Source organism: Thunnus maccoyii, chromosome 6 (genome assembly GCF_910596095.1).
Source record: "Thunnus maccoyii chromosome 6, fThuMac1.1, whole genome shotgun sequence".
In the NCBI taxonomy this organism is placed as follows: domain Eukaryota; kingdom Metazoa; phylum Chordata; class Actinopteri; order Scombriformes; family Scombridae; genus Thunnus; species Thunnus maccoyii.
The window spans coordinates 9739627-9757292 of NC_056538.1; the positions used below are offsets into that span (position 1 = coordinate 9739627).

Genomic DNA, 17666 nt, shown 5'->3' on the forward strand with positions numbered 1-17666 from the left:
TTGGTGTCTTTTTTCAGTTTCCATGGTAGCAGCTGGACTAATGCAAGGTTATGTAAACTCACTGCTCACTGTAGAGACTACCATCATATGAGACTCAATTTGAAAAAAAAACACATGATACATGATAAGTCATACATGGCTTTATTTAAAAACCTTAAAATTGTGGAAAAATACACAGTATAAACAAACCACTTTGAATTTCAGAAATGTGTGTATTCTTGGCACTGCCATCTGTCATGAGCACAAGCACAAATAAATGCAAACCATACACATATCACATGCATAAAACCACTGAATCAACATACGTTTATACTGTCAACAGCAGAACAGATGACCACATAACACCACCAAATAGAGATGTAAAACAAGAAATAAAGAACTGAAAATGGACAACAGAACTGTTGCATGAGAGTAAATGGTAACTGATTGATTACCTGTGTTGAATTGATACAGTATGTTGGATTTGCTTTCATTATAATGACACGTGTACTGATTTTGTGAACTGAGTAAAAAGATTAGGACAGCATGATAACCTGCGTGGTGATGTGCCCTGGCTAGGGAAAAAATCAAGTGAAAAAGGAGTTTTTAAGGCTTTGTTGAAGAGTATTTGGATGAAAGGCTTGACAGCGCTCCAGTGTAGCGCAGTCTGTGATGTTACAGAAACATCCTCTCTGAGACGTTAAGTTCCCACTTGTGCTACCAGCTTCCTTAAGGTGCCATTTTTCCACAAGCTTTTCTATTAAGTGGTGTCTTGAAGGCAGTGGTCTTCCATGTTGGACTGCTGGCTCTCTCTCAGGTGAAGTAGGTTATTAGAAACCATTTCTCAGCATTTATCTACCAGGAGATTTATATATCTTTTCCCTGAATGAAGTTGGTCTAAGGTGACAGAAAAAAGACTGACTGAACTGATAAAATATACTGTAGCTGTAGTTCATCACTGTATTATAATAATTATAATAATAATGATAATAAACTTTATTTATATAGCACCTTTCTTAACAATGTCATGAAGTGCTTCACAAATGGATAAATACAGTGAGACAAAAATATGAATAAAAACAATGAAATAAAATAAAATTCACGCATAGATAAAAAGAATGTCTTAAGAAAAGATTTGAAAGCAAGATTTAGCAAACCTAATCTCAGCAGGTGAATTGTTCCAGAGTTTGGGGGCCTGGACTGCAAAAGCCTGATAGCCCTTAATCACCAGTCGGACTCTGGGAATGACCAGAGAGACACTATCAGCTGGTCTAAGAGTGTGCCCAGGCTCATAAGGGGTTAATAGATCTTTAATATGATTGTAAAGGCTTGAAGGTCAACAATAAAGTTTTAAAATCAATGCAAAGATGAGCGGGAAGCCAGTGCAGGAAGGCCAGAATTGGAATTATATGATCTTGTTTTCTTGAACTTGAGCATTTTGAACCAATTGAAGGCAATAGAGGGAAGCCAGAGTAATACTTGTGTAAAGTGCATTACAGAAATCTAGACTAGAAAAAAATAAAGACATGGACAACCCTGTGTAAATCCTCAAATGATAAGAGTGATCCAATTTTTGAAACTGACTTTAGTTGAAAGACACATGACTGAACAACCTCCTTTACTTGGTTATCAAAACAAAGGCCAAAATCAAATAGAACACCCAAATTTCTTGTGGTTGGCTTATTGTTATGTGATACTACTTCAACATTGCAGACTATCTGACTGAAAGAACTGGGTGTGGCAAACAAGATGATTTCCGTTTTGTCATCAATAAGTTTGAGGAAGTTTTGAGAAGTCCAGCAATTGATATCAGAAAGGCAGGCAGTAAGTTGGGTTAGGCTGCTGTGATTAGTGGATTGTAATAGGACATATGACCAGGTGTTGTCAGCATAACAATGGTACTCTACATTATGTTTATTGATGACCTGGCCCAAGGGCAGCATATAAACGGAGAACAGTAACGGACCCAAGATTGACCCTTGAGGAACGCCATGAGTGAATTGGGAAACAGAAGATGGGAAATTTCCAACAACAACAGAAAAGGTTCTATTAGACAGATAGGAGTGTAAGAAGTTGGGAGCAGACCTTTTTAAACTTTTGAAACTAAGTTTCAAGATGCTGTAGAAGGATGGAGTGGTCTACTGTATCAAAGGCCACACTCAAGTCTAGCAAGACCAGAATGGAGCTTTCACCTTTATCTGCAGCATGGGGTAAGTCATTTGTCACCTTAACTAAGGCAATCTCAGTACTGTGTAGAGCTCTAAAACCAGACTAATTATCAAAAATGCTGTTAACTCTTATATAAGCAATCAGTTGAGAGGCAATAACTTTCTCCAACCCCTTAAATAAGAAAGATATTTTATTAATAGGTCAGTAATTTCTGAGGTTGAGCAGGTCAAGATTAGGTTTCTTTAACATGGGTTGCACAATTAATAATTGATAAGATGCAGGCTAAGTTCAGTGCTGAAGGAGAAGGAACTGCTCAGAACAGAATCAATAATTTTAAATAAGACTTTGGAGTTATGGGAATTTCTGGAAATCAAACTGGAGAAATAGGCTGATCTTGTCTCTTTCATAGCAGTCTGATAGTTGACCATGTGACTTCTTAGGATGTCAAAGCAGACTTTTAACCTACTAGCCTTCCATATATATGTTAAGCTTTTCTGTATTTTCTCTTGAGGGCCCGAGTGTGTTCACTGAGCCATGCAGAAGGATTATGCTTTTTCTTTTAATTTTGAGAGGAGCAATATGGTCAAGGATGAGGTAGATATTGTTGAGAGAATTAGCCAGAGCATTGGGGTATGGTTGCAACATAAAATAAAATATTTCAAGGTTAAGGTATTGGAGAAAGCTTCACAGAATTTACTGGCAGAATCAGCACTAAGAAAACATGAGAGGACAATGGCAAAAGACTTACCAGTGGGAGGAGATAAAGGTACATTAAAAACAATAGCTTTATGATCTGAGACATAAAAGTCAACAAGGTTCACATTTATGGGGAGAAAAACACTAGTGAGGACCAGATCTAAGGTATGGCCTTTACAATGTCTGGCACGTCGAACAATTTGGTTTAAACTAAAAGACTCAATAAGATCCAGGAAATCACAGGACAGAGGGACAACATACATGGATACTGAAGTCACCAAGAATGAGTACTTTATCATATTTCGGTATAACAAAAGAGAGGAGCTTGGAAAATTCATGAATAAAACCATTTAGCTTAGGAGGTCTGTATAAAAGTATACAAAGCAGAGGAACTGGACCAGAAATTTAAAAAAAACTTAAAACTTCAAAGGAGTTAAAAGAGCCAAAAGACAGAAAAGAGCACTTAAAACTATTTCTGTGGATGACAGCAGTGCCACCACCCTGACCCGAATGCCAGGAAAGATGAAAATGAGAAAACTTAAAAGGCATAGCCTCAATTAAGTGTACAGTATCATTAGGAGTGAGCAATATCCCAGTAGCCGTAAAAAGTCCAGGCAATTAGCAGTTATAAAATCATTGCAGATAAAGGACTTATTGGAAAAGGAATGGACATTTAAGAGGCCACGTTTTAGAGGGGCAGGTGACAGAACAGGGAGTTGGGGAGTTGGAGGAAAAAGTTAATATAGGCAGTGATCTCTTATTATGACCACCCCTAGACTGATGAGTTGAAGCAGAAAAACTGGATCTCGAGTTCCAGATAAGAGGGATATGAGAAACTGGAGGCCAACAGGGGGAGCTACCATACTGGACGGTAGGTGGAACAACCTGGTTTGTAGCCTGAGTATGATTCTTATTTACTATGATAGCGGACCAGTAGGGGGAGCTGGAGTAAGGAACACTGTCTGTGCTGGTTGCAGAGTCATGTACTGTAAGGGAAGAAGAGTTTGTGGCAAGTGTAGTGGAGTATGATGACAGTCACACAGCTGGGTTAATTAGAGTGTTGTGAAGAATATTGGCAGACACCATGCAAGAACCCAGTCAGTTTGGATGTAAACTGCCTCTTTTAAAAAATGTAGCTTTCTCCCAGAGCAGATTAAAATTGTTAGTAAGACCAATCTTGCACCCTGCAGTGAAGCTGAAGCCAGGAATGGAGCTGAAGGAGTCTGGTGAAACGCCCTAGCACAGAGTGGGAATGGGGCTGGAGATGAAAATGTATTTCCCATTGAGTTCAGGGAGCTTAGAAAGTCTCATGAAACTTTGTTTGAACATTTCAGATTGCTGCTGGGGAGTATGATTAGTGCCAATGTGTATGAAAATCTTTTTAATAAAAATAAGTATTGTGAGAGCAGGTGGGGGGTTTTGACCATTAAAGTTGCAATAAATGACATTCAGCTCCACTAGATGTCAGCAAACAACCATTTGCTATGTAAAGATATAGTGAAGTAATGGCGACCTGGGCAGAGAATTAAGTCACACTCCCTCTGTGCGTGTTGTCGTACGCGCCTTTCTGTCCTTTATTTTGGTAGCCACTCTGGACATGCGTGCATGTTAGTGCATGTAAGTCCCTTCATGTCCTCTGCATCCATTTCCAACATGGCAGCTGCCTCACAAACTTTCTCAAATTACAGCTAAACAGTACAAGAAAATTTGTTTCTGAAAACATACAGAAGACAGAAGTGGTGTTGTACCAGCTTGCAGCTCAAGGTGGCGAAGAACAGGCGGTGGAGCTGTACCCCGCCCTTGGTGGATGGCCTGAGAGCAATGCGGTGTCAGGTGTAAAGGTGACGGAGAGAAGTCTGTCATTGGCATTAAGTGGTACCTGTGTGTAAGCCTCCTGAGGAAACATGTACTGAACTCTAGTCCATGTTAGATTTTCATTGACCAGGGATAAACCATTAAAACCACAGATAATATTCAAAAATAACAATTAAACTCACAGTTTTCTGGTTCTCAGCTGGCTAGCCCTGAGTACTCGCTCTCTCTCTGAAGGCACTACAGATTAAACTAACCGGTAGAACTGTCAGGAGGCATAAAGGTCACTTTCTCTAAGGATTCTTTTCTGGCTTCAAGTTCCCTGCATTGCTCTGTGTGAGACTGCTGTGCAACAAGACAGTTCTGGCTTGGGTCTGATATGGTAGTGAGAAGGGGAGACTGCAGCGTGCCTGAATCCTCCGCAGCTAGTGGCCCATTGTCGTCTCCTGTTGTAATACTCTCTGGTATGCTGGCAGAATCTGGACAAGATGGGATTTGTAAATTCTGCAGGATTTTTAGGTTGGGGTAGCTGCCTGACACTGCCATGGCTCTGTGTAGATTTTCGCAAACCGTGATACCATTCAGGCTGCAGCTGGGGTTGCAGGCGGCCTGGCATAGTAGCTCTGTGTGCTGGCGCAGCTGGGCAATGTCCTGATCTATGACACTGCTCTGGCGCAGCAGCTCCTTAGTGCGCAGTGTAATGTCCAACAAACCTGATTGTTTGAGGATTTCTACCGTGTTGAGGAAACGGTGGTAGCGAGTACTGGTGTTGCCGTTTCTGTCAAGTCCTCTGGTTATGAGGAAGGAGGAGGCAGTGCACATATTGGACACTGATGTGGAGATCTGTCTCGAGGAGGCAGCCGTGGGACTGGAGAAGGATAGACTATCTTTGGTTGAAGAGGAAAATGTCTGCCCAGAGGTCTGGAAAGCTAATTTGGGTTGCTTATAAAGATGCTGATCAAGTAGACTCCCAGCCACAGGTGTGTGATCGCTCTCGTGTTTTGTGCATACCCTCTTGCTCAGATTCTGGGAGTCATTCTTCGATGAAGACTTATCAGGTGGCATCTTACCAGGGTGTGGTGCAATGCGGGGGTAGGAGCTGAGAATGGGTAAGTAAGTGCCACTTATTTTCTTCCCTTTGATGTTTGTCTTCCGGGACAAAGACTTGTGGGGCTGGAGGGTGGCTGGCATCAAGGTGGGCTGCTGGAACAGGATCATATGGGTCCCACCAGACCCAGCAGTCTCTCTGCTTCTATTTCTCCCAAGCAGCTGTCCTCTTTTCTGGATCATGGCTGGCTGGTGGGACAGGGAGGAGAAAGATAACAATCACAAGATGAAGAGAAAACAATTACACAAAGGGCAGTATTGGAAGGAGGGATATGAGTAAATGTTGAATACAAAACAAATCCATGTTCCTCCCTGTGTCTGGCAGATTTAACATGAAAACTGTTCCTTTTAAGTATTGAAATACATTTCTGCAAATGTTTTGTCTGAACAAACCACTCTGCCACATGGACGCAAAAATCAACACTCCAACCAAAATAACTGAGGGGCTTCAAAGAAGCCAAAGGTCAGGTCAGAGTATTCAAATATGTGCCATTCTCACTGAACAAGTCAGTCACCCTGACCTTTGCCTGACATTTCTCTCTCTGGCATTTTGTGGCTCAACAGCTTCACTTTGCAACTCTGCTTGATTTAAAACATTGTCTGTTCAGTTATTTTATCCCTTATTTTCAGTCCCTCATTCCTGTCTTGCAGGGGTTCCAATGCATTACTGACTCAGGAACATCTAATTTCTACATTAACTACATACTACATTTTGAGAGAATCATAATAAGCAGAGGAATAATGTGCATCCCTAACCTAACTGTCTGTGTCTACCTGTTTAAGTACCATGTCCGTGATGATGTAGATAGGTGGGAGCTCACGGCCTGCTGGCATCAGGGTAGGATTCCCAGGGTTCCCTTGCCCATGTTCTTGGTTTTGGCCAGACTGTGAAGTTTCTGCATGCTCTCTGGACTGGCTTCTGTTGCTCCGCTGGTCCTCCACATCTGTTTGCTGCCAGTCTGAGCCATTGTCTGCAAAAACATGGGAAGGAAGAGAACAGTGATATTTTTGCATGAAGGCCACCAGTCCTGCACATCAAGAGATCTTACTGGAGAAAAATGAACATCATGTGGTTGCTAAAAATGTCACTGCTGCTTCTTCTTTTACATTTCCTCCCACTGATTTGGGAGTTCACCTGCAAAAACAAGTATTCTGCACACACGCCTTTGTAGCAAAGTATTATCCAACACTAAGGCTTGTATTAGATTGAGTAATATAAAGGTCTTATTGTACAGTGTAGTCCGTAAGTATTGGGACAGTGACACAATTATCATCTTTTGGCACTGGATGAAAAAGTTACTTATGGGGTTAAAGTGCTGACTCTCAGCTTTAAGGCTTTTGAGGGTGTTCACATCCATACTGGTTAGACATTATAGACCTTTTTAACCCAGTTGTAGGACAAGCAGGATACTGATCCTTAACATACAGCCAGAGCAACCACTTCCTACACTCTACATCTGATGTAGATGTAAAGCTCAACCAATTAAAACTGAGAGTCAGCACCATTACCTCCTTCCCATTGTGGGAGTCCAGACACAACACAACATAAGAAGAACTACCTATATTATGTGATTTTCATAAAACAATTCAGATTTTATAATTATCATTGCCTGCACTAACTTGCGCAGATACATGGGAGTGTATACGAAATAAATTCTCTGGTTATACAGTGTTTTCAGCGACATTTACTCACCAGAGTAGCCAGAGTCTTTTTCTGAACTGCAGCGAGAGCCCCTTCCACTGGAGTTGTCTGTGTCTTTAGTATCACGTACTGCCAGCAGAGTTGAACTGTTGCTCTTATCTTTAGCATCCTTGCTGGATGTAGCACAAGGACTGCGCTCGCTCAAGCAAGGCTCTTCCTTCGGCATAGTGGACCCTAATGGGAAAATACATTTAGACTGCCTATGAGTGCCAAAAAATGCCTGCACAGAAACATACAATTTATTACACTACTGAGACAGAACTCTGCCCAAGTTGTACCCTGCCTACCTCCCACTACATGCTGGAATAGAAACCATGATGATTTTCTTTTATTATTCTTTCAAATGCAAAACAGTAAAAATATACAAATTAATATAGTCAACGGCTTATAACTATTTAAAAAGTGACAGCTTGTTAGCTACTGGTGTCATTTGAAGCAATTAATGCACATTTTGAGTGCATCACAATTGAAATGCCATAGATGACAATAATAACCACAGAGTTGAATAGATAGCACTGCTATCCTTTTTTCCAGCCACACAGTTTCATTCAGAAAAGTAAGAAAAGAGTGCTGTTAGTGTTACATAGCCCCTTAAAAACTATCAAGTAATATTTAATATTGGGTAAAAACATTTTTGTGAAATCTTTCTTAATATTTTGGGCAGCTGATTGCTCAGTCAGCAACTTTTTACTGTTTTTTTCCCCATATAAATGCACAATGGCATATGCTGACTGCTGTGTGTTTGCCTTTGGGGGTGTAACCGTGGCAACTTACGCATATGGTGACATCTTGTGCATACCCTCTATTAACATTAACCTGTGAATCTCAACAAAAATGTTCAATTTCACATTTTCAAGTCATAATGTGAGGTGCATGTAGTTTGCCAGGCTGTCCTTAAAGCCCCTTCAGATAAGTATGTATGAATTGTATCTATTTGAAAAGTGACAAATAACTGGAGACAGAGCTAAAACTCTACAATTACATATATATTTTGTGTAAGATTTGTGAGAAACCTAGAGAAAAAAATACAAATAAGCCCATGTGTACAAGTTTTTGCGCATGTGTACATGTGCATGCCAACTGTGTATTTACATGGAAGCCAATGAAATGCAAGAATCATGTTGTTTTTGGTCCAAAGATACATATTACTCTGTTTACCTAATTGAAATGCTGTACTGCACACTGACAGGCACAGACATGGAGCAGAGAGAAAATTCATGTATTCTCAGGATAGTTAAGGCTGTAGTTAAACATTAATTTATTCTATTCTGTTTTACACACATGTGCCTGCATGACAACTGTCAATGTTGCCTGAGAATTGAAAGGAAGGCCTTATTAAATGTGAAAATTCCATTCAATGACACTTTGTTGCATCTAGCTCGTACTTCCAGTTACAGAAATTGTAAATGTATTTTGTTGTGCAATCAGTGGCTTTGGGGAGTTTTTAACAAATTAGCCTACTTTCTTGTGTGATGATGACAATTACTGGAGAAAAACAGATAAAAGAAACCCTGATATTCAAATTTGTCACCACTGTGTTTTAGTAAGTGAAGCTGAGAAAATAGCATTTATTTTTAATGATTACTTTATTTCTTCAGTTAAAGATTTGGCCAATACTTTTAATACTCGTCCTATTTTTCTTGTTCCCATATCCCACTTCATTTGTTCTCTTTCACTGAGCTAATGCAAAATGAGGTAATAGCCTAACTATTTTGAATTCACTTAGTAATTCCCATTCCACAGATATTTATGGACTTAATATGCAGTTTATCAAGACAATGCACATGGTTTTATTCCTCTTTTTCTTATCTTATCAATCTCTGTATTCGACTGTCACTTTTTCCATCTTATTGGATATTTTCTCTAATAGTTCCAGTTTTCAAATCTGATGACCCAACCATAGTTTCAAATTACAGACCAATCTCCATTTACCAGTTACGTGAAAGATACTTGAAAAAACCCTCCCTAATCAAATAACAGAATATCTTGAGATAAACGATTTTCTTAGTGAGTCTCAGTATGGTTTCCACTCTAACCAATCAACTACATCAGCTTTATTATTTTTTACTGAACAGATCTGCGTTTCCCTTAACCAAGGTGAGGTCACTAAAGCAATATTTATTGACCTACATAAGCCATTCGACACAGTAAACCATCAAATATTACTCAGTAAATTAAACTCTTTTCAATTTTCTCCCTCTGTTTTGAAATTGTTCTCTTCCCATTTATCAAACCTCAGGTAGACCTCAGGTAGTTAAAATTGGTAAAGTAACTTCTTCCCCCTCTGTCTGTGTTATTGGGGTACCTCAGGGTAGTATTCTTGGTCCATTACTCTTTCTCCTGTACATTAATGACGTATTGTCTGTGAACATTCTACATACCTTTTATATGCAGATGATACTGTAATTTTCTTTTCCTCCAAAATACTGATTTGATACACACTAAACTTTCTTCTGATTTTAATTCCTTATATAACTGGTTCCAGGATCATCACTTGACTATAAAAAACCCAACAAAAAAACAAACAAGCAACTGAATGTATGTATTTCCACTCCCCTAGAAAACCTTTGTCTTTGTTCTCATCTCATAGTTCTGGCCAACCACCTTGGTGTTTATCTCAACACCCACCTCACATTTGAAGGAGCATATCAAGAGACTAATAAGAGTTGAAAAAGAAAATACAGTCAGATCAGGCCATATGTTACACTTTCTGTTTCTTGTACATATCTTAATGCTGTCATACTTTCAAAAATGTCTTACTGTCTCTCAATTTGGTAATTTGGATTAATTTGTATTTGGAAATAGCTAGACTCGACAATAGAGCTTATTGAATTCATCTTAAACGTTCTCCTTGGGCGCATCATTGTGTAGTACTTTCACAATCTAAATCATTAAATTTTCATAAGTACTTAGTGGTATTAATTTGTACTATCAACTATATTATCACCTTCTCCCTTCTTAATGTAATTTCACCAAAACATAACTCCATATAAGAGGATTAACCAGAGCTGTTACAAATGAACTGAACCCCACACCTGCTTTTAATAACAACTACGGTTTAAGATATATTTTCTGAACATACACTAAAAATTGGAACAAAATTCCACATTACATCAGAAATCCTCCCTCCTTTTTTACAATTTAAACATTAACACAAATATTTCCTTCTTCTGAATCCAAATTGTAACCACTAATGTCTCAATTATCAACCTCATTGTTCCCTCTAAATTCTGTGTGTATATATGAAGAATACTGTTTGTCTAACCTGTTAACTTTTATTATCTACCTGTATTGGTTTATATTTTTATTGCTTTTTGTCCTGGCTGTGGGGCACCAGGAAACCTGCTGGACAACAGTTTCTAAAGTGAGCCGGGCCCACAGCTGGTAATGCTCTGCTGGTTTTTTCCTGCTAAGAGTACAATAAAAATGAAAATTACTCTCTGTGTGAACCACAAGGAGCTGAATGTCATGACTCCATGATGGTCAAAGTACAAATCCAAAAGCGGAAGATCATGTAGTACAGAGGTGACTGAATCAGCTGGGGAAATAATCAGCTAGATCACCTCTTATATTTGATCCTAAACGACATTAGATACTCTGTGCTCTCTCTGTATCCAAGGGGAGATGGGAAGATAAGTATCTCCAAGCACACAAAAATCAACAATGCAGCTGCAGCCTTGCACTTAGGTGTACTGCAAGAAAACCGTCTCTGCAGCAAATGTACTGTGCATGTAAACATCTGCAGTGAGGAAATGGGCACTGAGCTTGCTATTAATAAAGTGATTATGATAATTAATGCTGTCCACCTTTAATAAACACCATGTCTCTCGTTTAAAATTCTATGCGACATATATTTAACACTTTTATGGTATTTCTTAAGCCGTGCTTCCGATATTTTCGAGAGGGAGTAAGTAGGTGGAGACAGCACAAGTCGCTTTGAGCTCAAAAGCCACAAACCCCTGTCCTCCTCACCCCTCCTCCCTCCCTCCCCCTATTATGTAACACTCAACTTTGAGTCCGGCCCTCTGTGAACTTCCTCTGACAATGATCGTTAACACACGCAAAAACCACATAAATAATAATACGGTCGAAATTTGAGCGACACTTTGCGTGGTTATCAGACGGACAGCTATTTCAAAGATGAAAAAGTTGAGAATAAATGAGTTTGGACAGGAAGGAGAGGTTTGGCAATACTATCATCCAACATCAGATAAGTATAGCTCCACTATCTAGAGTAGAAAACTTACCTCTGAATATAAAACAGACAATTTTTTTCAATTAACGGTCGTTTTCCCGTTTATGCTGTTTTATGGCGCCGGGTGACGCTTAGGTTAATCTGCAGTGTCATACATTATCTGTCGAAATTACAGAAAAAAAAAAAAATATATACTATATAATAAAACATTGATTTTTCTTTTTGTCAAATATGCTGTCTGATAGGAGTGCAGTGAAAACGGGTAGTTGCCCATAGATAATCTAGATCTGTCAAACTCGTCTGTATACGGTCAAGCATATCCGACTGATTTCAAAACAAAGCTCACAACTATAGAGATAAACATATATACACATAGAAATACAATAATAAAAAAGGTTTTTATGAATAATACCAAATACTCCATAAGTATTCAGTACATTTCAGAGTAGTGGCCTTGATATACTTCTCAGTCAATACTTACCGAACGTTTTATCCACCACTAGCAACCTTCACGCTTTTGTTTTGAAAAAAGAAAAAAATCAGGTGGCTTATTCCAGTTACCTTGATGCCGCCACTTGACGTCAAGACGAAATGTTTTTAAAAGATAAAGTGAAAAAGCATATTTAATATCGACACATGTCATTCGATCCTGTATGTAGGAAAAACGAAAAAGGCAAAGCAGCTCGCGATGGCGCAAATTAACATGTTGATAAACGTCTTCGTCACCTTAACTGAACCCACGGCCGGCCGTTGAACCGCCTACCAGACAGAGTACCACGAGCTCCATCTGCTAGCTGCACGCCCATTGGTCCATCAAACAACTACGACAGCCAATCTGAGAGTAGCGCACATGCAGCAGCGATACAGCTGAAGTGTGCAGAAAGAAAAAGATTCTCCTCACTACAAGACCAGAGTGATGGTTGCAGCTGACTGAGTAATATGCTAAGAACTAACTAGACGTGTTAAGTGTCTAATAACGTTATTGGCTCTTACTCCAAACAGCTGCTGACCAGTGACCACAGATTTGCACACAGGTAACCTGAAACCTCATGAAGCAGTCAAGCTGTTGCTGTGTGTCAAATGGATATCTCTATTAGAAAACTGCAGTTTTACAACATGCAGTGTGTGAAATTGTGCATTTGCTTTTACATTTTAATAAAAGGGAATATTCCTCAGCTGTCCCACATTCTCTACAGTGACTCCTTTGGCTTTTCAGCTGTGTTGGCATTCAGCATGTGAGCAGGAGTTGCCAATGATGCAGCCATGCAGTCGTTTTGCTGTCATGTAGGAACTGTCGTCACAGCCTGCTGAACATGGGTTGTCCGAGCACAGTTATTCCTGTCCAAATGCATACGTTTGTGCAAAATAAACATAGCTGTATCTCAGTACTTTGCAGCAGACACTTTATTTTACATTAAAACTTCCTTAAACAACTTGATAGACAGCCCACATCCTCTCCACAAATGACAAGACAAGGACACATCGATACAATTCAAAATATTTTCTAAACTGGCTGCAAGATAAGATCATAAAACAGGTGTGCCACTCAGCTGGCTAAACCACATACATGTAAGTGCGTGCAATTCTTTGTCGAGCAATGTTTGGCATCAAATCTCTCACTCTTCTTCCTAACCCATTGCCATGGAAACTCTTCAGGATCCGTAGCCGAATATATATCGCCTTGGCTAGAGGTTTGCGCCACACAGGAGTGAAGTCCTCAAGTGATACAAGCCTAGTATCACCACCTTGAAGCTTTGGGATATAATTTCTGCCTGTGTTTGTCAGCTATGTCAAGTGCATACGCCGAGCAGACCAGAGGGGTTCTGTAGACCAGGATGTCTGCTGACATGCATGGTTTCTGGGGAGGAGAATTTAATAAAAGTAGCGCTGGTCTCTCGGGTGTGGGCCTTGGTTGCAGCGTTTGCCAAAATGTGCATGATCCTCAGCAGGGCAGTCTCGCTAAAAACAAAGCATACAAAAGATCAAACTGACAGTGAGGATGGATGCTGACAGAACACTTGTACAGTAAAGCTTTGCAGATGAGAAGTAAGGATCACCAAGACGACAGAGCTCAGTGACTACAGTGCTGGTGATGTCAAGGGCTTCAAAAAAAAAAAAAGAAAAGAAAAGGGCACTATGGATAAGAAGCGGTCACTAAACTGTGTGTGATACAAGATGGTTGAATAAAGGGAGTGCATTTTATCAGTCAGGTTACACACCTGCCAACATGGATGCTGGAGGCCAGACACCAGGCAGCCTCCCCCTCTGGTGTCGGAGGCTCCTGCAGGACTTGGCGGGCCAAGCAGAGGGCCGCTCCTGCCAGCTGCACAGGCAGGAACACCACACACTGGCCCTCCAGGAGAGATAGCTCCAGGAGATAACGAGCCATCCACACCACCTGGTGGCACAGATGACATTTCAGACCTCTACATAATGAAAGATAACCTCACTGACACTTCTGCTGAGGACGTGTCTAGCAGTACACATTGTCAACCCACCTTAGCACTGCAGCGGGCAATGGAGGCGAGGAGGAGGAGGAAGTGCAGAGGGGGACAGTAGGACAAATCAAACTTGAGCCCGCAGAGGACTTTTCGCTCCATTCGCAGCAGCTGATGCTTAGTGTAGGTGTGGTCCATCAAGTAGCAGAGTCCAGACACCTGGAAGCACAAAAAGGAAACATCTCTTTGATAAATATGTCCCTAGTTTATTACATAATGACAGATTTGGATATTACCTGTTACATATTTAAAAAAGGTAAAATACATAAATAAAATCTCCTTGCTCTACTCAATGAGCAGCAACAAACCAATCATGGTTTATAGAGATATAAGACACCATGCGCAGTCAGCCAAGTTTAACAGGCTGTAGCTTTGGTGTTGGAGGATTGAGCCAGCATACCTCAGGAAGGAGACACTCTTCCTTCTTTGCAGCAAGGAAGAGGCAAACCATGCCAAGGAGCTGCAGGTTGACTGTGGTCACCTTGATCTTACGCAGGGAGCGGTTGAGGAGGTGTATGGCCAGATAGAGAGTTTCCTCCTGGAAATGCATCATCTCCTGGCAGGAAATAAACAGGGCACACAACATTTAAAACCACTGAAAAGAATATGGTCCTTATCTCAAAGTATAATGGAATAGTTCAACATTTTGGGAAACAGTTATTTGCTTTCTGCAATTTTACGAGTGTGGTATCAATCTTCTCATCTAACTAGGGCTGCCACAACAATTTTCATAATCCATTAATCTGTCAATTCATTTCTCAATTAACTGATTAGTTGTTTGGTCCAAAAAAAGAATAGTGAAAAATGTCAGTCGCCATTTCCAAAAGCCCAAGATACAACCTAAAATCTCTAGTATTGTCCTGACCAACAGGCCACAACCCAAAAACACTCAGTTTACTGTCATAGAAGACTAAAGAAACCAAAATATATTCACATTTGAGAGGCCTGAACCAGAGAATCAACTTATCTATTCATTGACTAATCATTGCAGCTCTACATCTAACTCAGTAAGAATGCGAAAAAATAATATTTCCTAAAATGTTTATTCCTTTAATTATTCTCAAGTTAACAGATGTTTTTAAATTTTCCTGACAGGTCATCTATCTCAAGACAAATAGTAAGAGCCATCCGTTTGCTATGGTGTTGCCAGCTTTTGACAGGTTCTGGTTTAACAATTATATGATCTTACAAATATAAATATTTAGACAAGCTTTGTTTTGAGGAAGGAAAAAACTCACATGAACTTGAATGAGCCAGTCTACCAGGATAGCCCTGGTGGCATCAGTGAAATGCCAGGGCAGGTCAGCGTTGGGAAAAGAGTTTTGGGTTTGAGTTCTCTGCAGGGTGAAAACACAGAACAGGAGGCACACATACACACTACATAACTCAAGAGATCCAGAGCGATAGCAAGTGCTAATCCTTTAGGTTGCCCCTCATATACTACCACTACTATTTATAATAATAACAACAACAACAACAACATTTGTACAAAGCACATTTCAGGTACAATGTTCCTCAAAGAGAAAATAAGAAAACCATACCCCAATACAAATTAAACCATTTAGAGACCCCTGATTCCTGATGTCTCACCATCATGTCCAAGAACATGTCCCAGGCGTACGTCCGGTCCCATATGAGGTCCAGTTTCTCCAGTGCTGTCTCCACCTCATGACGCAGAAAGCTGGGCACCAGTGCCTGTAGGCTGTGAAGACCCTGCAGCCCATGAGGGTAGAGAAGCACAGGCTCCTCCAGACACCCATCTGCTACACAGGAGGGAAAGGAGGACACGAAGAAATAATATAAAGTAATAACCTCCTACCATCTGACTTTGCTTATATTTCACCACAATCTTCATTTATTGTTATTCTAACATCTTTATTTTGAACTGTGGACTTTCTGGTATGGGAAGAAGTTTATATAAACCTTTGTTATTGATCACACTGCCAGCTGAGCATGTCCGACTGTCCTCATGGAAGCCCATGATGATGCTCTCACTTGTTTGTGCTGATAACCTTCTTTCCTGCAGACAGACAACACCTTACACATCTATGCAATGGGCACGTCTCATCTGCATGCAAATACTCTCAGCTCAGGGCCTTCACATCTTGACAGTATTCATCCAACCACTCATTTATCATGTAAGATTATTAATATGCAAGAAAATGAAGTTAAGAGTTAAGTGTACGTGTTGGGAGAAGGTGAGAAGCAGGACAGTATGCGTACCCATCTGCGCTCTGGCTCCATTTTGACAGGGGCCATCCTGGACTCATCTACTTCTACAGGCTGCCAGCGATCTTTAGGCCCGCAGGCATTAGCCCAAGTTCTTAAGGGGGCTCGCTTCTCATCCGCCTGGAATGACAACAAAAAGTTTTCCCCCCACAGAAACTGATTCTATCAGGGGCACTTTAAAATGCCTGCCTACCCATTTTCATTACAGCCACTGGGACAAAACAATCTGCTTTCTTTGATCCCACTGCCTGTGTGGCTGCTGTTCATTCTCTGCAGGATTCTAATTTTATTGACAATACAATTCACTCCTAAGTGAACTTGCTCAAATAGTGGTTCATCAAGGCCTAATCAGGGCCTCCCATCACACCTGAGGCAGCAGGTGAACTCGATTACTTTTCTGGCAGTACAAGTAGAAATTAGGCAGTTTAAGAAACAATACTGAAAACAAAGCATAGCACTTAAAAATAATAGTTTAACAAGCCTTGAGCTGAAGTGGAAAAGCTATTAACTGGAGAATTATGTCATTATGAAATCAAGGTTCAATTAATTACTTCATTTGTAAATTTCCCCACCATGTTGCTCAATGAATATTCTCTGCCATCAATTTATTTGGGAAATAAATGAACAGCGACGTCATCAAGGGAAAATACACATTTTGTTTTTTAATAAAGAGATGTTTTTTTTTTCTTTTTACCAATAACCTAGCTTTAATTGCACATCTGCAGTTCACGCATATATGAAGACTGAAACTTGGTGTTCAGATGGAGATGTTAACAGCAAATAATTGGTAAAGTTTCAGTGGTCTATTGAGCCCACTGAACAGACGCTCACTTTCTTGTGTAAGTCCAGCAGAGGCTTGGAGTCGCAGAAACCGGTCCTGGCCATGATCACAGCCGAAGACAGAGTTCCCGTGCAGGGCCGCTGCAGCTACTTATCCACGGGTGTCGGCGGAGGCCTGGAGCAGAGAGAGCCGTCATGCCGCCCGCATAGCCGCTAATAAAGACAGGTGGGCCGCACTAATTGGGGTGGGGTCATCAACGTCAAGGTAGACAGAAGAACTTCCGGTCGATGCTTAAAAAATGAGCCACGTTTAAAATGTTTCAGAGTAGGCTATTAAGTTAAGTTTTAGGCTTAAATTCTGTGAAATAGCTTGCCATCCTTCTGTATAGCAAAATTTAATTGGCTCTTGTAAGTTACACTCATCTGTACAGTCTAACCCAATATTTTATCCCTGCAATTACTCATAAACAAAAATGTTGCTTTTGGTTTGGTGGATGGT

The 17666-nt window shown here is 40.4% G+C and overlaps 2 protein-coding genes across 6 annotated transcripts; both read right to left on the reverse strand.

Moving 5' to 3' along the window:
• Positions 1–125: 125 nt before the first annotated feature.
• Positions 126–12511, reverse strand: LOC121899446 (CLOCK-interacting pacemaker-like). 4 transcript variants are annotated; one of them, XM_042415287.1, is made up of 4 exons: positions 12142–12511; positions 7457–7639; positions 6550–6734; positions 126–5952 (listed from the first exon to the last, which is right to left on the reverse strand). In XM_042415287.1, the coding sequence occupies exons 2-4, from the start codon at positions 7629–7631 to the stop codon at positions 4909–4911; spliced, it is 1404 nt and encodes a 467-aa protein (XP_042271221.1). In that variant the 5' UTR covers positions 7632–7639; positions 12142–12511; the 3' UTR covers positions 126–4908. The 4 variants fall into 4 exon arrangements, with proteins under 4 accessions (XP_042271221.1, XP_042271219.1, XP_042271220.1 ...); XM_042415285.1 differs by having other exon boundaries at positions 6538–6734; XM_042415286.1 differs by lacking the exon at positions 12142–12511 and adding an exon at positions 11713–12123 and having other exon boundaries at positions 6538–6734.
• Positions 12512–13042: 531 nt separating this feature from the next.
• Positions 13043–17386, reverse strand: LOC121899449 (cyclin P). Of its 2 annotated transcripts, none has more exons than XM_042415291.1 (9): positions 17219–17386; positions 16382–16507; positions 16082–16178; positions 15749–15918; positions 15397–15495; positions 14559–14714; positions 14159–14317; positions 13880–14058; positions 13043–13619 (listed from the first exon to the last, which is right to left on the reverse strand). In XM_042415291.1, the coding sequence occupies exons 1-9, from the start codon at positions 17270–17272 to the stop codon at positions 13451–13453; spliced, it is 1209 nt and encodes a 402-aa protein (XP_042271225.1). In that variant the 5' UTR covers positions 17273–17386; the 3' UTR covers positions 13043–13450. The 2 variants fall into 2 exon arrangements, with proteins under 2 accessions (XP_042271225.1, XP_042271224.1); XM_042415290.1 differs by having other exon boundaries at positions 15749–15921.
• Between the last annotated feature and the right edge of the window lie 280 nt (positions 17387–17666).

Excerpts from the sequence above, each read along its gene's own strand:
- LOC121899446 (XM_042415285.1), bottom strand. The coding sequence starts at position 7,631 with ATGCCGAAGGAAGAGCCTTGCTTGAGCGAGCGCAGTCCTTGTGCTACA. Across the intron at positions 6,735-7,456 it reads AAAAGACTCTGGCTACTCTG|ACAATGGCTCAGACTGGCAG; the intron begins GTGAGTAAATGT and ends ATGTTTTTGCAG. Across the intron at positions 5,953-6,537 it reads CGGACATGGTACTTAAACAG|CCAGCCATGATCCAGAAAAG; the intron begins GTAGACACAGAC and ends CTGTCCCACCAG.
- LOC121899449 (XM_042415290.1), bottom strand. The coding sequence starts at position 17,272 with ATGGCCAGGACCGGTTTCTGCGACTCCAAGCCTCTGCTGGACTTACAC. Across the intron at positions 16,508-17,218 it reads TGCTGGACTTACACAAGAAA|GCGGATGAGAAGCGAGCCCC; the intron begins GTGAGCGTCTGT and ends TTGTCATTCCAG. Across the intron at positions 13,620-13,879 it reads TCCAGCATCCATGTTGGCAG|CGAGACTGCCCTGCTGAGGA; the intron begins GTGTGTAACCTG and ends CTTTGTTTTTAG.